Source organism: Mesoplodon bidens (genome assembly GCF_964165515.1).
Source record: "Mesoplodon bidens genome assembly, chromosome: 18".
NCBI classification, from domain to species: domain Eukaryota; kingdom Metazoa; phylum Chordata; class Mammalia; order Artiodactyla; family Ziphiidae; genus Mesoplodon; species Mesoplodon bidens.
The window spans coordinates 4,495,662-4,520,780 of NC_138175.1; the positions used below are offsets into that span (position 1 = coordinate 4,495,662).

General features: G+C 56.8%; 1 protein-coding gene and 1 long non-coding RNA gene across 3 annotated transcripts in view; one reads left to right on the forward strand and one right to left on the reverse strand.

Annotated features, from left to right (window-relative positions):
• Positions 1-11,533, reverse strand: part of GSE1 (Gse1 coiled-coil protein) — a 424,827-nt gene extending 413,294 nt beyond the window's left edge. For both annotated transcript variants that reach the window (XM_081216433.1, XM_081216431.1), the window contains exon 1: positions 9,455-11,533. In XM_081216433.1, the coding sequence (XP_081072559.1) occupies positions 9,455-11,440 (1,986 nt within the window). In that variant the 5' untranslated portion in view covers positions 11,441-11,533. The remainder of the gene's footprint in view (positions 1-9,454) is intronic.
• A 725-nt stretch (positions 11,534-12,258) lies between these two features.
• LOC308605955 lies at positions 12,259-16,620 on the forward strand. The gene is made up of 2 exons (XR_014013751.1): positions 12,259-12,522; positions 15,735-16,620. It is a non-coding gene; the product is annotated as an uncharacterized lncRNA (long non-coding RNA).
• The last annotated feature ends 8,499 nt before the right edge of the window (positions 16,621-25,119 follow it).

Sequence of the window (25,119 nt, forward strand, 5' to 3'; positions counted from 1 at the left end):
AGGGGCGGCTGGGTGACTGTGCAGCCAGGCCAGGCTGCACGCAGGCCGGGGGCCAGGGCCACCCTTCTCTGGACCGGGATGCGCAGGTCCCCAAGGAGACTTGGCTCCTGCACAGATCGGACAGAGGCCTTGTTGCCAGGACGGCACTGCCCCCACCCCCCGGACCCCAGCAGGACGCAGGGGACGGCACACAGTGAGGCTGCCTGACCTCTGCTTTCCCGGCTCTGAACATTCCGGGCCTCCCCGTCCAATGGCCCCAGGGCATCGCACAATCACACAAAAGACAGAACAGCATACAAGGGAGCAAGACCCTCCGGAAGGGAAAGGGCAAGGGGAGAGATCCCGCCGTCAAAGGAGAGGTCCCGCCATCAAAGGAATCAGGATTAAAAGAGCGGGCGCCGAAGCTCATCGAAGGCCACCCTCTCGGGCCATCTGAGCCTCAAAGGCTGAATGGCTCCTCCAGGCCTCCCTTGTCTTGGACCGACGGTCGTGGACACCAGGACCTCTGATCCCCCCCGTCCCGGGGCTGCTGCATTTGGGAGTCTGCACAGCCCACGCCTGTCTCCCACCTGTCTCCATCCCTCCCCGGCGGCAGAACCCTCACAAGCCTCTTAATCCCCGTCTGCGAACCCTCGTCTGGAAGCCGGGTGAGCTCTGCGGGTCTGGGAAGGCTTATACAACAGCGCTGCAGTGTGCGGATGCTCAGAGCCCTCCCCACGCCGGCCCCCTCGGGGAGCTGGTGCAGGAGTCCCAGGGCAGCCTCCTTGTGTGGCTACACCAGGGTGGCCCCTGCCAGCCCCACATCCTCTCATCCTACGCTTGCCACTCAAGCCCGGGCAGGGGGAGAGGCCAAGGCCGGGCGATAGATCACTGGTTCTCGCACATCCCAGCTCTGCCATGTAACCCAAAACTCTCAGGGTCGTGAGCCTTGGCCTCCTCATCGGAGATTTGAGACCGAGGCCACCTTCCCACAGGACAGCTCACGCCACCCTCTGTGGCCAGAGGAGGAACGGGCAGTCTGGGGAAGAGGGTAGAGGGTTACACGCGCTCTTAGGACAGTGGCTGGCACAGAGTGGGCACCATCAGCATCACAACCACCACCATCTCCTCAGACCTCACTGCGTCTGCATCAAGACCAGGGGGGTGGACACAACCTCAATGATCTTCCTTTTCACCAGCTCTGCCAACAACTGATGCTAAGAGGTGGGCAGGACAACGTGGCCTTGGTGGGCTCTGACCTTGGAGGGGTCTTCCTTGGACCCTGGCCCGCTTACTCTCCCCACTTCACTCTCACCTGCCGGGTAGAAACAGCTCCAAGAGGTGGTGCACCTGCCCAGGGTCCCGGCATGCCTGCCTGGCTCCGCTGTACCAAATACCAACTGTGACTTTTGTGCCATCCATTCAAGGCTGCTGACACCTCTGGAAGGAAACCCAATCCAGCAATCCATTTCATACAGGGTTCCACACCAAACAGGTCGGGCAGCAAGAGGCTGGGGCAGCCAGTGACGGGGCAGAGAACTTCAGAGCCGCTGGATTCACAGAGCCAAGCTAGGCCTTGACCCCAGGGGTCTTCTCCCTCCACCCCCCAATCCCACTCCTGCCAAAAGGTGCAGAAAGATGACAGCCTGACAGCTGCGTAGGAGCCAAGGGGCTCAGCTACTAGTCCACCATCTGCTCCCACTTTACAGAGGGGAAAACTGAGACCCAGACAGGTGGAGGGTTTTACCCAAGGCAACTGAGTGCTGGGGCCAGAATCTGGGTCCTCTGATTTCCAGGGGTGCAGCTACAGCAAGCCAAAATCCCCAAGAGCTCAATTCTTAATAAAGTTTCTCTTATCCCAGCGAGAAGACGACTAGCTCCCAGCTTCAAACAAATCCAGTGATGGAGACCAGCCACAGGAGGTGCAACGGTGGCCAGTGAGTTGACGGAACACAGCTTCAAGGAGTCACAGATGTGACTTCTTCAAACCCAAGTCATATCATGTTATTTGCCTGCCTAAAACCCCCAGTGGGAAAGCGGAACTTAAAGGGTCAACAGGGAATTACCAGATGACCCAGCAATTCCACTCCTGGGTATCTATCCAGGAGAAAACACAGATACACACAAAAACCTGTACACCTGTAAACATTCACAGCAGCGTTATTCACAACAGCCAAAAGGTGGAAACAGCCCAAATGTCCATCCACTGACGGATAGATAAACAAAATGTGCTCTATCCATGCAGTGGAATGGTATTCAGCCAAGAAAAGGGCTGAAGTCCTGACTCATGCTACAACGTGGATGAACCTCGAAAACGTCAATGACGAAAGTCAGACATAAAACACCACATACTGTATGGTTCCATTCCTACGAAACATAGAATAGGTACATCCATAGAGACAGGAGATTCATGGGTGCCAGGGGCTGGGGGAGGGGGAGTGACCACTAACGGGGAGGGGGTTTCCGTCGGGGGTGACAGGAATGTTCTGGTCTAGATAGTAGTGACGGGTGCACAACGCTGTGAATACACTAAAAACCACTGCACTGTACGCTTTAAAAGGGTTAGCTGTGTAGGGTGTGAATTATACCTCAATTTAAAAACAATGCCTTCTCAGGGTCAGCCCACCGTCCTGGCTCCCCAGTGAGGTCCTCCTGACTGGCCCCTGCCTGCCTCTGAGAGGAACCCTGCCTTGCCCTCAGGCACCCCGGCTTCCTCACTGTTCCTCAGGCCCCTGCCAGACCCCCCTCACTGCTCAAGTGACAGCCCCCAACCCTCCCCTCTCCCCGCCACCCCGTCACCACCATCACAGTCCCTCCCTGCACAGGCCTGGTTTGCTCACTGCTGGGTCCTGATGCCCAGATAGTGCCTGGGATACAGTAGGCGCTTAGTAAAGACAGACTGAACAAATGAGTAGAATCCTTTTGGTGACTGCCAAGCCACATCTTCAAGATAAAAGCCCCAAACTCCTGGGCTGTGCTTCTAAAATCTCTATCAGCAGTGCTCACCCCAACTCTGGAATCTTCCAGAAGTTTTAAAATACCAGGGCCACCAGGGCCACCCCTCACAGATTCTGCTTTAACAGGTTGGGGCCGTGGATTCAAATGTGCATCCAGGAATTTGAAACACTACCAAGCTTTCCCACCCCATTCCCTTCTCCCACTTCAAGAGCAACTATTTAAGGTCCTCCAGCAAATCCCACTCCCCACATCCAGGCTTTTCTCATGCTCCTCTGCCAGGAGCACATGACCCCCCTTGTGGACCTGGCTGATTCCTTTTCAGTCTTTGGGTCAGCTTAGGTGCCACCTCCTCCAGGAAGCCTTCCCTGAACACACCCGTTTTCCATCATCCTATGGGCTCCCAGAAGACCCCAGCACAGAACTCAACACAGTACACGATCACAGCCGGATCCCTACACACACCCCATCCCCCATCCACCCAAGGGCAGGGCCTGCCTGATTCCACATCACATCCTCAGAGCACCAAGTGCTCACAGAGCACCTGGTGCACTACAGGCATGCAAACGTTTGTTGAGCTAATGGGTAGAATGGGTACAAACGTTTCTCCAGGGCAGACGTGGTCAAGGGCTGAGCTGGGCCAGGAGGCAGAACTGCACCAGCATCCCTGGCACAGGACTGGTAGAATTTCTTTCAAAACTTATACGTCTAACTACCTTGTATTACTGAAAGATCAAACCAGCAAAAGGGGCCTTAGGCTGTGGGCTTGGTGGTCCTCCTGGTATAAAGCTGCCTGAAAAATGATGATCCGTGAGGGTTTTGTGACCGTAATACTTTACCCTCCCCAGGACAGAACATCATGGTGTTTCGGGGCCCCAGCATCACATACCAATGTTAAAACCTAGACCCCATGAAATGCGGAGATATTGAACAAAGGGGCCAGACGTACATTATGGGCATATGACAGCTCACAACCCTGTATCACATACTTGGAAGCTGGTAAGACAGTAGATCTTAAATGTTCTCACCACAAAACAGAATTGGCAACTTCGGAGCAGGGGGGAGGGAGGTCATTTCGCAATAGACACATGTACCTAAACAACACTCTGCACACCTTAAAACTACCTCCTGCTGTATGTCATTTATATCTCAAAAAGCTGGGGAAAAAAGAGAAAAAAATAACTGTTAATAAACTGCTAGATATTTGCCCAGCAAGTCCAGACACAGCCTCAGCATCCTTCTCAACACAGTACCACCAGTCAGATTTCACGTGTGGCAGGCAAACCGCCTGTGACCCCTGAGGACCAGACCTTTCATTCTGACAGATGGGGAAATGAACAAAGGTCACACGGCCAGTAGAAGCTCCTTCCACAACTGCCCTGGTGAGGCTCCCTCCGGGGACGGCATGGCAAACAGAAGCCAAGGTCCTAAACGCTCTTCGTAGAGGGCAGAGGCATCACCCCTCACCACCGTCCCCGCCAGGATATGGACCTAGGACAGAAGATGGACCTGAAATCCAGACGCGGGCTCTTCCTCAGCCAAAAGAAGGTGCCAATGAGGCAAACCTGCCCAGAACCTTCAACCCCTCCGAAGAGTCACGGCAGAGTTAACCTCCCAAGGGTCGGACCCAGAGAGATCTAAGCAGAGAAGGGGCCAGAAGGCTCTGGGCAACTTCCCCTTCCCTGCTTCCAGGGAGGCTGAGTTTTGAAGACCTCTTGCCATCCCAGTTGTCTCTAATCACCTCCAGGGTTAAGACAAGGCGCATCTGGAAAGTTTACTCCGCTAGCAGATGGCTCCCAACCCGCCAAGAAAAGCAGAGACCTCCCCTCGGAGGAGGTGGTCAGAGCTTGGGGAAGGCCAAAGCCCAGTCACTTCCCAGCAGCTGCCAGGCAGAGGGTGCCAGTGTCAGCCCAGCCGGGCAGCCTCTCCTGGCACCTTCCGGAAGCTTCCCCCATCCTATCGCCTTGCCCAAGTGCCCCTGGATCCTGGCTCCGAGGAGGAGGGGCTGGCAGGCCCTCCCTGAAGAGCAGGGAGCCGAGTGGGCGCAGAGAGCCGGGAACACGGGAAACAGATGTGCATGTGGCCCTGACAGGCGAGTGATGACAGACCCTCTCTGCAGGCCTCAGATGTCAGCGCGGAGAAAAGAAAGGCGGCCCGGCGGCAACACCTGTTCCAGGCCGGGAGGCCAGGCTCGGGGGGCTGGGCGGGCAGCCCCTAGCGAGGGCCGGGGTGCGGTTAGGTAAACAGCTGCACGCTCCACTGCCCAGAACGCTCCCCGGACGGAGGGGAGAGGCAAGGGAGGCCTGGCGGCCAACTGGCTCGCGAGGAAAGCAGCTCGATCACGCGGCAAGCCCATCCTTGACGGAGGTCCCGGCTGAAATCTGAACACCTGGGCAGTGCTGGGGGAAGCAAAAGACAAAGGGCGCCACTTCTCAGCAGGTGGAGAAACTGGGGGCGGTGGGTAGGCAGCAGAGGCAGCCGGTGGGGGGTTTCTCGGGGCCTCTGGCCCAGTCAAGCTGACTCCTGCCTCCCAGCTGCTCTGCCGGCTGAAATGCTGGGTGGGTAGGCTCACGCAGGGGCTATTAGGACCACCCTCCCCCTGCCAGGGCACTGTCACCTTTACAGCTGGAGCCCCAGAGGGGACAAAAAGTCAAGAGCACAGACTCCAAAGCCGCGCTCCTGGGTCCAATGTTGGCCTTGATGTCATGAGCTGAGTGACCCTGGGCAAACTCCTTGACCTCTCTGGACTTGCTTTTTCCTCTATGACAGGGGGAGAGTGGCACCTCCCTAAATGGTGTTGTTGTGAGGACTTGGTAAATATGAGGACAGGTGAAGCCTGGCACAGCCTAGAACTCGGGAAGCATTCTGTATCTTCATCATTATTACGTCCCCAGGTGCCATCTCCGAGCCTGGCCAGCCGTGCCTCCTAGCTCTGAAGGGAGGGACAACCATTCCCCACCCCCGGCAGAAAAGTGGGGGGCAGAGGCTGCGATGCTGGAGCCTGTGGGTGCCAGTGAGAGACCCAGCCTGAGTTACAAGTACCTCAGGGAGAAGAAAGGAATGAAAGGGACCCACAGCCCTGGTGCCCACTAGCAGCTCTCCCATCACAAACCTTCCAGAGGAACGAACATCGCCACTTCTCAGGAGCAGCAACTGAGGCTCAGAGAGGGCAAGCGTCTTTCCCAAGGTCACACAGCCAGCTCCCAGCAGAATGAAGATTGAAGCCAGGTCTGTCTTAAGGCCAAGCCAGGGTCTTTCCATGGCTTCACAGAGCTTCCCGGTGCTGGGGCTCCTCCTCGGGGAAGCACCCCCAAAAGGGTGGGTGGGCTGCAGCCTCCGCAGCCCACCCCTGACACAGCCCTACCCAAGCAGCCAGCTCAGAGATATGGTGGCTACAGAACGGGGTGCTCTCCAGGGGGCCAGGAGTCCAGCTGGTGAGAAAAGCCACAATCTAAAGGGAGGGCACCAGTGACAGACACCTTTCCTTCCTTACTTCCTTCCTCTTTCACATTTACTTTCTTAGCGGTTAAAGTTGATTCCCTTGTAAACGAACCCTTAACGGGAAACAACTGAGGCATCATAGGAGGCGGTACAGATGAGGCTCTGGAACACACTGTCCCAGCTAAATGGCTCCCCGCGGCCACCTTCCAATGTCCCTAGCCACTCCCCCCCAAATTCTCAAACCACGCACCGAACGGAGACACGGAATATGGACGTGAGAACCAAGGACCCCGGAGCCGGCTTCGGGAAAGGAGCATGGGGACCTCTGCACGTTCCTTGGTGGTGTCACCCATTTCTTCACCCCTGACAGCCCTTCCAGGAGTCCCTTGGGTTGGTCTGCAGCTCCTGTGACCCTGCGCTCTCATCCCCAAGCCCACCCTGGCACTTGGCCTAGCCCCATCCTGCTCCGCTCACAGCTCTGCAGGAAGTATTCTTTGCGGGCTCTTCGTGTCCCTCCCCCTGACACCACCAGCGCCCCAGTGTCTGGAACAGTGCCTGGCTCAGAGTAGGCGCTCCATGAATATCTGTTGAATGAATGGCGGGCGGGCGGGCAGAGGCTATAGTTCCGGCACTCTCCTGGCCATCAATCAGGCTCTCCTGGAGGCAGGAGTTGAGGTTTCTCTTTCCCTCTGTTTAAATGAGCCTGAGCCCCGCATTGCTGCCCCACCACCCAGAGGCCCAATGGCCTCACCAACCACCTGGGATGCTGCCATGGTCCGGCCCTGGGCGTAGCTCTTCCCAGCCCATTCCAAGGCTTCGTTCACTTTTTATTGCTACCCCGTATCTTCAACTCTAAACCCAACCTCCTTTTTTTGATTTCAAGGCCTCTAGTTCACTCCAACCTTATTTCCCTTCCTCCTGAATCCTCTCCCGCCAACAAATCCCGCCCATCGTCCAAGGTTCCACCTCTGCCAGGAGGCCCAACGGCGGAGGACTTTGGGGTTCAACACCCACCTCAGCGACCTACTGGCTGTGTGACAGTCAACAAGGTCATCTGACTTCTCTGAGCCTCCATTTACTCATCTCTAAAATGGGAATAATAATGCCTCATAGGGACGTGGTAAGGAGCAAACAAAATAAGTTGCTTTAGAAATGGTGCAGAAGTTAGCGTGTCGTTCAGCAGCCCCCCCCCCCCAAACTCATGCTGACCCCTCCTGGGCAGACACCAGCTTGCGTTTTCGTCCACACCTGGCCACCCTCCGCACCCCCCTTCGCAGCTGGACTGGGAACTGCAGCTTCTTTCGTTTCCTCACGTTCCTATCATTGAGGCCCCCAGTTGGCATCTCATCAACTCCCTGATGAGTGAGCAAATCAACGGGAGAAAACACCACAGTTTGGAGGTTGTACAGAAAACAATCTGAGAGGCCTCACGGCGAGTGCTTTGACGACCCCACGCCCACCACCGCCAAGCTGAAAACCTGTACCCGCCCTGCAGAATCCACCTGCATCCTGGAACAATCTGCCCCGACACATGGGGGGGACACAAGGGTGCCACTCTATGCCAAGCGCTTGACTTGCCAGGAGCATTCAAATGCCCCGATTCATTTAATTCTCATGATGGCCCCACGAGGCAGGTGATACTTATTTCCACTCCCCAGCTTAAAGCGATGAGACGCCTCCTCCCTGGCGCTCAGTTAACAAGAGAAAGGGCAGGACTGGAACCCGGCTCTGTCCTGCTCAGCCAGGCTCTTCCCCCAGGCCCGGCCCTTCCGGGACCTGTAGGTCGGATCCCCAGCAGCAGACGCGCGGGCTGCGCTGCCACACACTGCAAACAAGAGGTTTAGCATCCACGGTGCGGGGGGGCGGTGGGGGGACAGGCGTGTCCGTTTAAAACAAGAGGCCATCCAAAAACAGCTCTAAAGACAAAAGCCCCCAAACCAGACCAAAGCCCCCCAAAGACAGCACTAGAGTCCAAACGGGACGTTGACATCGAAAGAACCCTGGGCAGAGCGTGAAGGCGTCGGGGCCGGACATCTCCTTTATAGATGCAACCACCACGAGTGAACACGTAACCCAGGACCCCACACGTGTGCACACGCGCACGGATGCTCGGGAGACAGGATCAGAAGCCTCTCAGGCAGATGCAACACCCACTCCTGGACGGGCGGAGACACCCTTCCCTGTTCACAGGTCCCTCCTCCAGCCCCACACCAGCGGCTACCACTCCAGGTGTCTGAGTAAGACAAGCCAGGGTCACCAGCTTTGGTGGAAACTGGGATTTCTGGCTCCGGTGGCCGTGATGGTGATCACAACTCACAGACGTCTGCTTCCCCAGACCCACCGGGGGCAGTTCCTGCTTCGGCCTTTGCAAAGCCTGATCCAAAATTAACTGCGCCCCGTCTGGCTCCTCCCGGGCAGGCAGCGTGAAGGCAGGCGCCTTATAAACAGGGCGCACGCCAGGCCTCCCACCCTCCCCCTGCACAGCTGACTTGCAGAAAAGAAAGACTCTCTTCCCACCGGGAGAAACGTCTGTTTGGGCCACTGTCCCCTGGGTCCCAAACCCCCATGTCTGGAAATCCATCTCCAGCTGCTATTAAGCAACCAGAGAGCCTCAAAGGAAAGGTGTGAACTTGGGTGGGAAATTCTGGAAAAGCTAAGCTGAGTGGGAACAAGAGGAGAGAGGAACTTCTGATGTGTTTAAACCGGGTAAGTACGGAGACCTCTCAGTGACCTGCATGGCTGGACTAATTACCAATGTTATCAGGCGGATGACAGACGTGCCCCGAACTTCCTCTGTTTGATAGATTCCGCTGCAAACACACTCAAGTTCAGGCCCATGCCTGCTGTTCCCAGCAGTGCCCTATTCTTCCACAGGACCACTCTCGGCCCCCAGCTCCCCCGACCTGCCACACGCCTCCAGGCCAATGCACCCACCAAGCGCTAGCAGGGTGACCCCGGAGGGCACCTCCCGCTGGAACACACCACACAGAACCGGTGCAAACTCCTGCCTGGCAGAACAGAAAACAACATCTCTTCCTTCCCTGCTGGGACTTCAGAGAATGACATGAGAACTGCTTACCTTCCTCGCAGCTGCCACTGGGGAGCTCCAGCCCACGGGTCCCTGGCGGGTGAGCCCTTGGCCAGCGCACACCAGGGTCCCGCACTCTGTGCAGGCGCCGATTATCAGCTGCCGGCCATCGTCCACTAATAGGCTGTGGCTCGCTCGCAGGGTGTAGAGAAACAAGGGCAGCCGGGCTACCCGCACGGCCTTCAGCCCAAGGCACCGCTTCTTCTCCTGCCGGCAGAAGAAGCACACGAACGTCTCCACTTGGTACTGCCGAGACCAGGGGCTGACGGCGTGCTGGGTGCCGCGGGCCTCGTGCTGCAGCCACTGGCCCAGCAGGTCGTGGTAGCAAAGCACGCAGGTGGCCACCAGGCCGGTGGAGTCGGCAGGCCTGGCGCGCGGGGCGGGTGGGTAGACGGTGAGGAACGGGAAGAAAGGCTCTTTCTCGCCCAAGCGGCTGGAAGGGTTCACGTTGAGCTGGAACTCCTTCCCAGGGCCCAGCTCAGCCCCGCAGATGTAGCAGATGGACGCCGGGCTGCCCTGGGCCGACGCGGGCGGCTCGAAGAGAGCAGGGTCTGAGGCCGAGAAGGCCTGGTGGTACCTGCCCAGGAAGCCCTGCACGGAGGTGATGAGCTCCTCGTTCTGGCAGGCCCGGTACAGGGCCCAGACGTCCTCCAGGACGCTGAAGCACTTGGGGCAGCTGCGGACCTCACAGCGCTTGTTGGGGCCCTGGGCGTTGGGGGGGCAGGGCAGGAGGCTGAGGAAGGGGAAATGCATGGAGCCCCTGGTATTCCCATTGAGCATCCTGGAGGCTACTGCCCGGGCATCCTGGGTGCAGTCCTCCCCGCAGAGATAGCAGGCCTCTGGCAGGGCCCCGGCGGGGGGGCCCTCTTCCCTCAAAAGCCTCCTGCCCTTGGAGGCCATGCCGGGGGCGTGGCTGTTCAGGGGCACCACGTAGAGCCTCTGCAGGACGGGCACGTCGGCCAGCTCGAAGCTCTGCCACTGCTGCATGAGGGACGAGAAGCAGCAGGGACACACCAGGGTGCTGCCGCCCTCGCTGATGGGCTGTGCCCCCGGGGGCGGGCTGTGCAGCCACAGGAAGGGGAAGAAAGGGGCCTGCGCCAGCTTCTCCTGCTTCTGCACGTGGATCTGGTGCTGCGAGGCCGGGGACAGCGCCGACCCGCAGATGTAGCAGCAAAGGCCCTCTGGTGGTGCAGCCCGGCTCTCCAGGGGAGCTCGAGGGGCACGGCCACCAGCGCTGTCCGCGTCTCCGGGGCCGCGGGGGCCTGAGAAAGGCTGTTCCTTGTGGTCCTCCTCGTCACTGGTGATGTTGACGTCACTGTCCTCAGACACGCAGCAGCCCCCGCGGGTCCCCCCCGGCAGCCTGCTCTCAGGACTCTTGGCGGCCCTGCCGGTAGGGACTACTTTCATGCTCTCTGCAGGGGCCACCTGGACTGCAGGCACTTGCCAAGGGTCCTGAATGCCCCTCAGGACGCTGGCCCGGGCCTCCGGGACCCAGTGCCTCCCATGGCCCTTCCGCCGGCGCCGGATGCCTGCCTTGGGCTCCCCGTCCACTCGGAGCTTCGAGGGGACCTCCTCCTTTTCCACGTCCCCCGGTGCGGTGGTCTCTGCGACCTGTCCAGGAGAAGGGCCCGGCGCCAGCCTCCACTCTGGGCAGCGGCCCCCGCGAGGCCCGGGCCCCGGGGCAGCCCGAGCCGCTGGCGCCCCGTGCTGGTGGGGACTGGCGGCGTCGCGCGCGGCCGGGTCGGACTCGGAGAGGGGGTCGGTGTCCGACAGCTCCGACAGCTCCGAGTCTCGAGGCTCCTCAGCGGCCGCGCGGGGCCCGGGGCCGCCACCGCCGCTGCCACCGTCGTCGTCGTCTTCGTCGCCGGCCGCAGCGCCCAGCGCGTAGGCGACGTTCCACTCGCGGGGGGCCCCGGCGCCCCCGCGGCGTCCGCCCGCGCCCGCGTCGCACTGGTGGGGCCGCTTGAGCCAGTACATGCGCTTGTCCACGGGCGTGCGGGCGCGCTCGAAGGCGGCCCACTGCTCGCCCAGGAAGCATCGGCACACGGCGCACACCAGCACGCAGCCGTCGGCCGGGGACAGCTCGCGCGCGCCGGGCGCCGGCTCCTGCTGCTGCAGGAACGGGAAGAAGGGCTGCGCCGGGGCCCCCACGCCCGCCGCCGGCTGCTTCACCTGCAGCTTCAGCTCCTTGCCGCGCCCGATGCCGCCGCCGCAGATGAAGCAGGAGAGCGGCGCGCCGCCGCCGCCGCCGCCGCCGCCGCCCGCCGCCCGCTCGCCCACCGCTGCCATGAGCCGCTGCTTGCGGGAGACCGGCGCCGGCCGCCCGCTCATGGCCGCGCCGCGCCGCCCGCCCGGGCCCCCGCGCGCCCCGGGCCGCCCTCACCGCCCACCGCCGCCGCCGGGCCCAACTTGGAGCATGTGTGCGCGCTGCAAAGTTTGGCGGCGGGCGGCCGGCGCGGGCGCGGGCGCTCGGCCGCTCGCAGAGGCGCCCCCCCCGGCCGGCCGAGCCCCCGGCGGCGCCGCGGCGAGCGCGCCCGGAACGCAACGGCGGCGGCGGCGGCGGCGGCGGCGGCGGGCCCGGGGCGGCTGGAGCGGCAGCCGCATGTGCGAGCTCCGGCGCCTGCCAAAGCGTTGGGTCATTTAATTGGGGAGGAGGGAGGCGGGGCGGCGGGCGGCGCGGAGGGAGGAGGGGAGGAGAAGGGCGGGAGGGCGGGAGCACGGCGGGCGTGGGGGGGGGAATCCCTCCCTTACGCTTCCTCCCCTCCCTTTCCCTCCCCTCTGCCCGCCCCCCTCCTCGTCCTCCTCGTCCTCCTCCTTCTCAGCCCTGCCTCCCCCCCTCCCCCCCGCGTCCCAAACTGCGCACAATAGCTCGCCGGCTCCTCTATCTATTTTGTGTCCGGCCGGGAGCCGCGCTCGATGATTCATTGCCCCAATTAGGAGTTCTCTCCAGCAAGCCCGGCGCGAGCCCTCTGAAGGGTCTCCTCGGGGACCCGCGGAAACCCATCAGCCGCTAGAGCTGGTCTTTAAGTAAAGGTCAAGCAGGACGCGGGAGGAGCCAGGTAAGGACGCGCCCGGCGTCCCCCGGAGACCGAGGAGCCCCCCGAGAAAGGGCAGCTCTCCGGAGGGGCAGCCTCAGCCCCCAAGTAGGGACGCCGCCAAATGAGCTGGGGCGGCCCCGGCCCCCTCCCCATTCTAAAGGGCCTTTTACAGCCCTAAAGAGCCCTGGGTTGGGGGCACCTCTCAGGGCCCAGGGTTCTAATCTTGGTGACAGAGGGAACAGGAGCTGTCCCCTCTCCCCCAGAACATATCAGTGAATGCACCATCCTGGCCCTCCCCACCTCCAGCCAGGGGCAGAAAGGGTCCTGTATATCTGAGCTGTGTGTTCCAGGGCAAATGACTTGACAACTCTGGGCCCTTTCTTTCTCTTGTTAAGCAGGAGCTCTGGCAGGGGATTAACTGTTTCCATGTATTTACTGTACCTATGTATAGATACATGTATTTATTAAACAGAGAGAGAGAGACCTTAGTATGTGCCAGGGGCAGAATCTAAGCACTTTATACACATCTGCTCAGTCCCTCCTCCCAATAACTCTGGGTTAAGTGCCATGATCGGCCCATTCTACAGATGAGAAAGAGGAGGCACTGAGCATTAAGGAACTCTTCAGGAGTGGCGGAGCTGGGATTCAGACGCCGGCACCGGCTCCAGGCCCCTGTTCTCAACTCCCCGGCTACGCAGCGTCACTAAGCAAACGTCTGGTCCCCATCATCCATCTGCTGATGGAGACTGTCCACGGCAGGGGACACAGCCAGGACCTCTCCATCCTCCCTGCTGCTGTGGCTCAGGCTGGGAGGCCTTGTGCAAATCCAGGCCTCTCTGGGCCTCACATTTCCCATCTGCAAAATGCCCACCCCTTCCAGCTTCAAAAATCTATGAGTCTCTGATCTCTGAGCAGTGAACAGTCGTCCCAACCTGCCAGCTGGAGCCCGGAGTCAGCCTGGGGACAAAGGTGCCAGGTTAGCCCCTCTGCCCTCTGGGGCACTGATGTGTAAGTAAAACTAGGCTTCCTCTTGGCACGGAGGAGGGCCATCCATTATAAATAAATGGAACAAGAGAAAAGGGCCACCTCTTTGGAATCCCTGGTGGATATTCCAGGGATCGCAGTCCAGGGGTCAACAGGAAAGTCACCATCATCATCACGGCCAGAAATGCAGGACTGCGGGTCCTCACGCAGGCCAGAAAAAAAGCTGTGTCAGCAAAACTGTCCCGAAGGAATGTTGGGGGCAGGGCGAAGGGGCTTCCCTGCTTCTGGCATTTTTAATAACTGCTGAGGGGAGGGGGCCTGATTAGGAAAACTTTAAAGGGTGAGGTCTGTTTAACTGTGTCCTAGCACAACCCTCAAGCTCCACACAGACCAAGAGCTTGCTGGTAAAACAATCCCTGGCTCAGGAAAGGCAGGTCCTCTATGGGGTTGCATGTGGGTCCCCTAAGGCTTGGCACATGCTATTCCTTGTTTCAAATGCTTTTCCAGGCTGTCTTTGTGAAGCCAGCTCCTCTCCTCTTTATGGTCTTGGCTGCAGTATCTTCTCCCAGAGGATTCCACGCTTTGTCTATCTAAAGTTGCTTCCCCTGGCATTCTCGGTCTCAGCTCATTGGCATGGGAGTTTGCCATTGATGTTATTTTTCTGTTGTCTATTCTCTGTCTGGTTTCCCCAGGAGCCTGGATGCTCCCTCCTGTGGGAAGCAGGTCTGTCTTGCTCACTGTGCAGATTCCAGGGCCTGGCTCACTGCCTGGGTGCCACACACCTGGGTTCCAATCCTGTCCCATCCCTCTCGAGCTGTGTGAGCCTTGGGCAAACCTCTTAGCTCCCCCTAAGCCTCAGTTTTCTGCTCTGTGCAATGGGATCATAATCCTCACCCAACTTTTTTTGCGAGGATCACAGGGGCCTGGCACGTTGTAGGTGACTCTGTATGTGTGTGCGTGTTGATCCTTCCTGGCTCTGTCCAGTGGCTGAGGAGGTTCTGCTACTTGCCTGTCTGCGCTCCGAGGTGAGGGGGGCACTGTGGTGAGGTCACACACACGGTCTGAGGGAGGAGGGCCACAGGGGTCGACAGGACCAAGAGGGAGGTGGATTTTTCTTGACTAAGCTGGAATCATCCAGAGAGTGTCCTGAGTATGTACCACATGTGTGAAAGTTTGTGTATACATGTGTTGGTATGTGCAGATATTGTGTTTGTGTGTGCATGTGTATATGTATGCATATGTACGTGCACATAGGCCTGCATTCACATGAGTGTGCATGTGCATATGCATGTGTTAGTGTGTGCATGTGTGTGTGCATGTGTATGCATGTGTTCATGCGTGCGCCTATGTGTGTGTATAAAGTAGGCCGGGAGTGGGAGGAGAGAGATACCCACTGGGTGTTTCTGTTTCCTTCACTGACCCGGTGACTCAGGAAAGTCCCTGGGCACACGTCTCGGGAGCCAGGGAGCACGTGAGCACAGATCAGAGGAGGAGGAAGGCAGGTGATGGCGGCTGGTCATTTGTGGACGGGTGACCGGGGTGGGGACACTGGCGCAGCTTGACACACCAGAAGGACATCACAGCTCTGCCGTTTACTAGCTGTGTGGCCTTGGCCTGCTGCTTAACCTCTCTGAGCCTCCGTTGCCCCATCTGCAAGACAAGGATAACGAAACGATGCACCCCACAGGGCTGGGAGAAAGGTGAACTGAGACAGTCCAGGCAGAGCACACCCTCCGGATGCAGACCCAACAGTAACGCTTGTGCACATGGGTCGATGGTGAAACATACCCAGTCCCTGGTGAATTTGTGCAGCAAGCTGGAGAGGTAGATTCTGTTATGTCCTCAGTTTCCAGGTGAGGAGACAGAGAAAGGAACTAAAGGCTCAAGGTCACGCAGCAGGTAGAGCTGGGGCTGGAGCCCAGGCGGTGTATCTCTGTCACTCCCTGGCTTTGTTGTCCCTTAGCTTTGCCCCGAGCCCTGCGATGCCAGCCTGTCCTCACACATGTCCCCAGTTTCACACCTAAAGCGACTGAGACACAAAACAGGCTGAGTCTGTGCCAGAGACACAGTGGAATCTCCAGGTTCATGCATATTAACTTCATATCAGAGCCACAGCCTCCAGACCCCAGCAGAGCCAGCTCCTTGCTTCCCTCTGAGCCCCGCAGCCCTCCCTGCAGCTGGGGAGAGGGTGCCAGGCTCCCCCTAGACCACATGGATCGCCATCCAGCTCCCTCCATCTTCACTCCTAGGACTCAAGCGTGATGGACTTGAAGAGCAGCAACAGATGCTCCCAGGCGGCCCCGGCATTGGGAATGGGGAGAAAACGCCCACCTCGGGTCTACAGGAGACCAGAAGGCTGTCAGCCTGGAACATCCGGGCACCTCTCAAATTTGCGGCTTCCTGTAGGGTCGTCTTGGCCCAGGAACCGCGGGAATCTGCCCTCGCACTGCGGGGGAGAGCAAGTTTCCAGGCTCCGAGTACTTATCACACGTTGTATTATGTGTCTGTCTCTGGGTGACTTCCCTCGCAAGGTCCCACAGCGTCACAAGGCCGGGGACATAGTTGGGGCCCAAACCATGCTGAAACATGGGATGCCAGAGTCTATCCAAAACCTCACAGTGCCTTCCAAGTTCCAGAATCTCCTGCCAGCTTCCAGTCTTTCATTCTTCTGCGTGCCAGCTCTCCAGACTAAACCCTTCCATGTGCCCCCAGCTCCCCGCACCAACCCTGTAACCTGCCTGCCCTCCTCACTGGTACCCTTCTCCGTTTCCTCCTCTCTCTACACTGCGAGTGTGCCTCTGGCACCTCTCCCAGGACCCATTCACCTTCGGAGGCTGGTCCATCCTCCCTCTTTTAGAGGCTACGTGTGCTGTGTGTTTGGCCTCTGGTTCACTGGGGACCAGAAAAACAAAATTTATCATCTGACTTGTATTTTTTTTTCTTTCCATTTTTTTCCCCTTAAGAATGAAGCAAGCACTTCTCCTCTGTGCTCAGAAAGAGCTTCAAACATGGCAGGCCACAGGCAAAAGCATATCCTCCTTCTCAGAGGGAAGGAATGCAACCGTTAACAATAAAAAAAAAAAATCCCTGGGATTTATGGAGGCCTTGGGCTTATGAGCTGCCTCACATCCGTTAGCTTGTAATGACATAGCGATCCAGGGGGGGGCGAAGCAGGATTCACCAGCTCCATCTAAGAGACGGAGAAACTGAGGCTCCAGAGCACAGTTCTGGGGGACCAGGAGAAGCTCCCAGCTGCCGAGGCTGGTGAAATATCCTTGCCTTTGTATGTATAAACCGGGCTGATCTGTTCAGTGTAAACATTAAAAATATATGGAGTGTTCGGTGACCCTGGCTTGGCATCCCTTCTGCTTTCAAATACAGGAGTGTCAGAGGGTGGAAGTAGGAGGACCACCTTGCACCCCTGGGGCCTGAGACGGCCAGTGCAGAAGCATTTTGTAAGCTGCAAAGTGCTTTGTTTAAAAAAATCACCGCTTGCATTACACAATTAAGGATCAGAGCACAGAGTCTAGAGTCTAAGAGCGGATTTCAGGTGCCCCTGAAATCTTGCCTTGCTCCCGTGAACCTGAAAAAAAATCCAGAAGCAAACAGCCCAGGTTCCCCCTCCGGCGACACCCTTCGCCCTACCTCCACCTCCATCTCGAAACCTGAGGCTACTGCCGTGAACTTCAGGGCCTCGTAAAACTCCTTTGATAAATGATCACCAGGGTGGACCTGCCACTGGGGGTGATGGGACAAACACTCCACATAAATCTTGAGTGTCCTCAAAGACTCCCTTGCTGGTTTCTCAACAGACCCCTGATCTGCAGCACAAAATCCACAGTAATCATTCATGTGGTTAGCTCCCCGCCTTCCAAGCTGGGGAGGTTTTTGAGAAGGTGGGTGGGGGAGGGGTGGGGGATAAAGTAGACAGTAGCAACCTCATACTGTCTTAAGAGACCCCAGCAGGGCTTCCGTGGTGGCGCAGTGGTTGGGAGTCCGCCCGCCAATGCGGGGGACACGGGTTCGAGCCCTGGTCCGGGAAGATCCCACATGCTGCGGAGCGACTAAGCCCGTGCGCCACAACTGCTGAGCCTGCGCTCTAGAGCCCGTGAGCCACAACTACTGAGCCCACGTGCCACAACTACTGAAGCCCACGTGCCTGAAGCCCGTGCTCCACAACAGGAGAGGCCACCGCAATGAGAAGCCCGTGCACCGCGACGAAGAGTAGCCCCCACTCGCCACAATCAGAGAAAAGCCCATGCGCAGCAACGAAGACCCAATGCAGCCAAAAACAATAAATAAATAAAATAAATTTATAAGAGTCCCCAGCATGCAACAGGCACTCAATATGAACCAGTTCATGTTCTCCAGTGTGTACTGGTAGCAGCTCAGGTTTACTGTGTGCTGACTAAATGCCAGGCGCTATGTTCAGCATTTACATCATCACCTAGTTTAGATCTCATGACAGCCAGAGAAATAGGCATTATTGTTTACCCGATTTTACCGATGGGGACCCTGAGGCTCTGAATGGTGAACACGCGTCCCCAAGGTCACAGAGCTCAGCTGGTGGGGCTGGATTCAAACCCAGGCAGTCTGGCCCAAGAGCCTTGCTCTAATCCACGCGGCTACTGTGTGCCCAGCTCCTGGCCTGCCAGGCCAGCCTCCCCGGATTCTTGTCCTTGGCTGGGTCCGGCCAGGGAGGCTAAGGGTAGGGTTTGCCAGACGCCTTCAAGCCCTGCCTGTGGCTCCACAAGCGGCCACAGCCCAGCCCAGCTTCCCCTGACCCTCAGCAGCCCAGGCTCTCAGGCCCTGGAATACTCGGTGGGCTGCGGCCGGGTCCTCAGCGCTGGCTAATGGCGGGGCGGGGGCGGTGCAGCAGCCGCAGATTCCTTCCAGCTGTTCCTCTGAGTCACTGAAGGATGTTCCAAAGCCCACGGCCAGCCCGCCTGCCCTGCTCTTTCATTTCTGCGGTTGGTTGGTACTGGACTCATTGATGGGGATGCAAAGCAGGACTGAAGCGTGTGTCCAACCCTCAACTGGGGTGCAGTGATTTTTAAAAGCTCTCATTAGGGGACTTCCCTGGTGGTCCAGTGGTTAAGAATCTGCCTTCCAATGCAGGGGACGCAGGTTTGATCCCTGGTTGGGGAACTAAGATTCCCACATGCCGTGGGGCAACTAAGCCCACGCACCACAACTAGGGAGCCCGCGTGCCGCAACTACTGAGCCTGCGCACTCTGGAGCCTGCGCCACGAGAGAGCCTGCATGCCTCAGCAAATATACCACGTGCCATAACTAAGACCCAATGCAGCCAAATAAATAGTACTAAAAAAAAGACTCCAAGACCTATTTCTAAAATAAATAAATAAATAAAAACTCTCATTAGGTTTTTACATATAGAAAAGTGTGTCCATGTACATATAGAACCATGGCATCATGATGTAGGACCAGCTTGCAGAATTTTCACAGACTGAGCACAGCTGTGTCATCAACACCCAGAAATAAGGCACGTCCAGCCTCCCAGCAGCTCCCCTTGCGTCCTAGTCTAGGCCTTACACCCCTATCAAGGGTAACGACTCATAGCCAGAATGCCAGGCATCCCGGCTTCTAATGCCAAACTGTTTTTGGTGTTTTTTTAGCAGCGTTATTGAGATATAATTCACATACCACACCATCCACCAATTCAGTGGTGGACAGTTCAATGGCTTTCAGTCTATTTAGAGCTGTGCGACCATGACCAGAATCAATTTTAGAACATTTTCATTGCCCCCAAAAGAAACCCCATGTCCACTAGCTGTCACCTCTAAATCCCTCTAGCCCCTGCACCACCACTCATCTACTTTCTGTCTCTATGGATTAACCATTCTGGAGAATTCATATAAATGGCATCATACAACATGTGGTCTTTTGTGACTGGCTTCTTTCCCTGAGCATGTTGTTTTCAGTGTTCATCCATGTTGTAGCCTGTGTCAGTTGTCAGTACAGACTGTCTTTGTATTTTATATAAACAGAAGTATATCATAGGTAGTCTTTGAGTCTGGCTTGTGGCTCTATATTATGTCTGTGAAATTCTCCCGTTTTTGCACCTAGAGGCACCCGATTCTTTTCCATTGCTATATAGTATTCCACTGATTACTTTACCATAATTTATCCATCCATTCCACTGTTGATTGGCTTTGGGGTAGTTCCCATTTTAGGCTAACATGGACACTGTTTCTCTGAACATTTTCGTCCATGTCTTTTGTTGAAAACACGTGAGGCGTTTCTGTTGGAGTTGCTGTTGTGGGGTAGGTATATGTTAGATGTCAGTATATACCTAAGATATTGGAAACCACATTCGTGGTGGCTTGTGGAATTCCCAGGGTTCCTTAGTTCCTGAGCCCGCCTCTGAGCTGCCCACCTATCAGCCTGACCCCGTGGGCCATCTTCCCGCAAGACACCCGCCCCCTGCCTGCCCCAGAAGCCCCCATGCAGCCCACACGGGCCGCAGAGGAAAAGGGCTTGGTGGCTGATATTTTCGCTGGGTTATGGGAGCACGCATGGTTTCTCCACTCTGGCTCTGAAACTGTGTTCCTTTCATAGGCCAGAAATACTTAGGCATGGCTCGCTCTAAAAGGGGAAACACATTTTAAAATTCCAATCTGCCCAGGTCTTAGAATGATTTAGAACATTCCAGCTGTCCAGAGGACAGCACTCACCAGGAACAGTGACTTACAGTCCCCCAGTTCCCACTTTGGGTCCCAACTCCACTCCCTCCTGGGTTCAAAGCGTATTTCTTGAGCTCCTGCCCATCCAGAGGGCTGGGTTAGACACTGCGCAGGGTCCAAGCAGACAGGCAGCGGGCTGGCTCACTGGGAGGAATGTGGGTTTTAGAAGGAGGCGGTCCCAGACCCTCAGCTAGCCAGGCTCTGTTCTAAGTCTGTGTACATCCTCGCATTTAATCCTTCCAACGGCCCCATGAGATAGAGACACAGGTAGTACTTCCACGTTATAGATGAGGAGACTGGTGCTCAGAGAGGCTATGCTACTTGCTCAAGATCACACAGCTTCTAAGGGACAGAGCTGGAATTCGAACTGTTCTGGCTTTCAGCATCTGCATGGAAATCCCAGCCCTGCCTTTTATTCTCTGCATGGCCTTGGGCAAGCAGCTGAACTTCTGAGCCATGTTTCCTTAGTCCATATGAATGCGGAGAATAACTACCCCTGTCGCCCCTCGTGGCCTCAGGGAGATCAAAACACCCCTGAATGTAGAAGTGCTGAGAGAACTCAGCAGGCGATGCACGGGGGTCCATTTCTGCACCCCCTCCCCGTAGCTCCCCAAAATGCTTCCCGCCTCCAAGAAGTGTATATTTTTGGAGAGTTGAGGCTGTGGGCCCTGTCCAGCCCACCCCATTTATTTAACAGGTGGAGGGGACGTCCCTGGCGGTCCAGTGGTTAAGCCTCCGTGCTTCGACTGCAGGGGGCACGGGTTTGATCCCTGGCCGGGGAAATAAGATCTCAAATGCCACATGGTACAGGCAAAAAATTAAAAAAAAAAACAAAAACAGAAACAGGTGGAGGATCCAAGGCCCAGGGTGTAATACATCATCCGAGGTCACACACAGAGTTTCGAGGGGAACTCTCAGCCTATAACTCTTTCACCCTTTGGAAAATGGGGATTCATGGTTTTGAGACCAAGGTGCCCTCACCCAGTTGTTCAAGAACTGCTTGCTGGGACTTCCCTCGTGGCGCAATAGCTAAGAATCCGCCTGCCGACGCAGGGGATGCAGGTTCGAGCCCCGGTCGGGGAAGATGTCACATGCCACGGAGCAACTAAGCCCGTGCGCCACAACTACTGAGCCTGCGCTCTAAAGCTTGCAGGCCACAACCACTGAGCCCGTGAGCCACAACTACTGAGCCTGTGCACCTAGAGCCCGAGCTCCACAACAAGAGGAGCCAACGCCATGAGAAGCCTGTGCACCACAATGAAGAGTAGCCCCCGCTCGCCGCAACTAGAGAAAGCCCGTGCGCAGCAACGAAGACCCAACTCAGCCAAAAATAAATAAATAAAATTTATTTTGAAAAAAAAACCTTCTTGCTGACCCCATCTCTTCCTCGGGACCCCAAAGCTCAGCCCACGTGGTGAGCAGTTCCAGCCTTCAGAGAGAACCAGATCAAGTGTGATGCTCTGGGCGGCCTCCCAGGGCTCCAGGCTCACCTCCCCTCCCCAAGTGGGGTGGGGGCAGGCATGGAGGCCGGAAGTCAGGCCGGGGTGTCCCATTGCGACTCTGGCCGGGCACCCCGACTCGCCTTCCAGAAAGACTATCTCCCAGCAGGGCCACCCGGGACCCTGCTCGGTCATCAATATTTATCAGACCTGAAAACTGAGCCACGAAAAACAGCCGAGAACAGGTGCCACGGTGGCGGGCACCCCAGCCCAGGCTGCAGGCAGCTGGGGGCGCTTAGAGGAGGGTGCGGGGGTGGACGAGGCCAGCTGAGCGCAGTGGGGGGGGCCCTCATCTGGGGAAAGAAGATCAAGGAAGTGGCCGCCTCATTAGAAGAAGCTGGAGCTTTCCTCCTGCTGTGGGTGTGCAGGGCCAGAGCCGGGTGAAGAGTGGGGGCACTGCCAGGCCTCCTGGGGTGGAAGTTGGGAGTTGAGGTGAGTTTGGCAGGGCTGCAATGGCCCCCTACCTGCTTCCCCTCTGGGGGCATCTCATATCTGCTCTCCACCCAAGAGCCACGCGGTGTGATCTGTTCAAAAGTGCAAATCTGGTCGTGGTCTCCTTCTTGCCGTAAATCCTCAGGCTTCACAACTCTCAGGTGACATATCAAGCTCCCTGTTTCTGGCCCTGCCCACATCTCCAGGAGACCCCAGGACCTCTGGGCCCCTTGTGCCCCCCTGGTGCCTTGGCCTTCCCAAGGGGCCCCATGCACTCTGCGTCTCAGGGCCTTTGCACATGCCGTTTGGATTGATTGGAACTGGAGTCCCTCCCCTCTGTGGCTATTTAATTCCTGCCTGTGCCAGACATAAGCCATTCCTCACCCTTCTGCTCTGCAGGCCAATCCTGCAACCACATTCCTCAGGTCCCCCGGTCTCTACCTTCCCCTGGGTTCAGCCAACAGAGGCACTGAAGGGACACCCAAGTGTGAGAGGAGGGAGAAGCTGGGCTTTCGTCCTCTCTCTTCCTCTCCCACCTCCAGCTCTCTCCCCCTCTCCCCTTCTCCATCTCCCCCCCCGCCCTTCAGGCAGTGTCTCTAGAAATGGCTCTATTTGCTCTGTGGCTCCCCTGGCAGCCCCAGTAACTGTGTCCTCTCTGTCCATCCAGCCCGGGGTGGGGGGGACAACAGCTTCCTGCAGTTCCTAATCACCTCTATTTGCTCTTTCAACTATGTTATCACTTTTGTAACCAGGTCCCTTTATTTCATTCCCTCTCTGGAGCCACCTGACGCAGGGGCTCTTTCCTGGCTACCATGAGCTCATCCTGTGGTTCCTGCATGAGGATGCAGACCCCACAGGGCCCTCCCTGGCCCCCCAGGCCTGGCTCAGGAAATGCTGGGATATGCTGGGTGATTTCTTTTCCTTCTGGGCACTTATTGCTGTTCGCAATTATGAATTCATGAGTGTGGTTATTCGATTAACATCTGTCTCCTCCCAAATTTGCAAGTTCCATGAGGGTAAGGGCCAGACATCTGTTTCTGCTCCCCACTGTATGTCCAGCACCAGAACCTGGTCTCGTGCCCGGCACCTAGGCACATGCAGCAAACATTTGCTGAATGAATGAACGAACAAACGAACAAGGAGAGGTATGAGGAACGCATTCAGTCAGAACCACTTATTCTAGATGAATCTTTTTTCTGTCTTTCATAAGGCTGCTGGATAGACTGCTTGGAGAAACTCTTCATTCATTCTACTACGATTTACTGGGGACTCACTGGGTGCCTGGATGGATACGTGGATGGATGGATACATGGATACGTGGATGGATGGATACGTGGAGAGATGGACCGTAGGAGAGAGGAAGAAAGGATGGGTGGATAAGTACATGAGTGGGAGAGAAGAAGGATTTACTCCTGGAAAAAAAGGAAGGCCGGGAGGGAAGACAGGCAGGCTGAATTAAGACAAAAGACACAACCATTCTTCTGAGAAGCAGCAGAGGGGCGGGAAACGCAGCGCTCACACGGGAACCTTGTGCTGAGTCCCTGAAAGATGCAGGAAGGTCCGGCTCTGAGGAGGGAGCGGGCTGGGAAGGTAGTTTCTGAATGGAGCAGCAACTCCCTCGTGGTCACCAATAGTAATGCCTTTGGGTTGGAGAGCCCACTTCCTGCCATGGCTTTGAGGCCAACAGGGCATGCCCGGTAGGGTAGCCCTTGGGCTGCCCTGGAGACACAGGGCTCCTGAGTTGGCAGCTCAGGCTGACATGCCCCTGGCAGCAGGGACAGAGGCCAAACTGAGCCCCCGAACACATGCCCAGTAGGAGTTGGACAGCATTTCTCTTCACTCCTGTCCCTGGGACCCAGACAAGCTCAAACTTGACGAGCCCCAGAATCGCCCTGAGCCCCTCGGGCAAGCTGCTGCCCACGGCACTCCAGGGATGTGGGTCCCGAGGCTGGTGGGAGGCCTGGAAATCTGCACTGTTTTAATGACCATCCAGGGATTCTGATGCAGGTGGTTCATGAACCACAGCTTGAAAAACACTGATATTGGTGCCATCTCAAATCGTATCAGGAAAGCACAGGGCGGGAGGCAGGGAGGCAGCGTGTGCTTGAACTTGGCCGCCAAGGATCCGGGTTCCATCCTGACCTGTCCCGGGGGACCCCCTGAGCCTCCGCATCTCCATCTGCCAACTGCACACAACACCAGTGCTTTCCCTCTCCCTGTTGACATAGCGTTACGCACAACACACCCGCAGAGAGTGTTACATCCAGCAAATGTAAGCGCGGAACGCATCCACTCAGAAAAAATCGAGTCCACCTCCGCGCCGCAAAGGAATTCCAGAATTCAGAATTCTGTGCGTTTTAGAAACATAAAATGCTACCCAGGCCCAACGTTACCTTATACCTCAGTGGGGTCGGGGGCAGCCCCCTTAACCAAACCCACTGATATTTCTGTACCAAAATATATGAATCTTCATGCTAAGGGTGAGCAATGGAGGCTATAAATAGCCTCGTGTCAGTTCAAGGCAGATTTCTGCAGCCAAATGAGTTACAGACAAACTTGGCTTTTCCAGCTTTTATGATTTCGGAATTGCGGATAAGGGATCGATCCCTGTACAAAGATGCGGCCATCCAGAATGATGCTATGAAAAAAAAGTCACACACTGGCCACCTCAGTATGGGCTGAGAAGGAAATTCACGCCGTAGTGTGAGCGTAAAAGAAGAATTTTTTTAAATTATACAGGTGTTCATGGAAAAGAGACCAGAACAGTAGGTATGCCTGACACCTGGGGCTACAGATGGTGGGGTTTTTTGCCTTTTGCTTATGGGTACTTTCAAAAGTTTCTACCTTGAACCATGAATATATATTGCTTTGTGATTTTTTTTTTTTTTTTAATAATAGGAATTTCGAAATCTTTCCAAAGATTTGGTGAAATGACCCCTTCGGGGGCAGCAGTGGGCCAAGGGAGTTGGAGACTTAGGGGCAGCGTGACCATGGCTCGT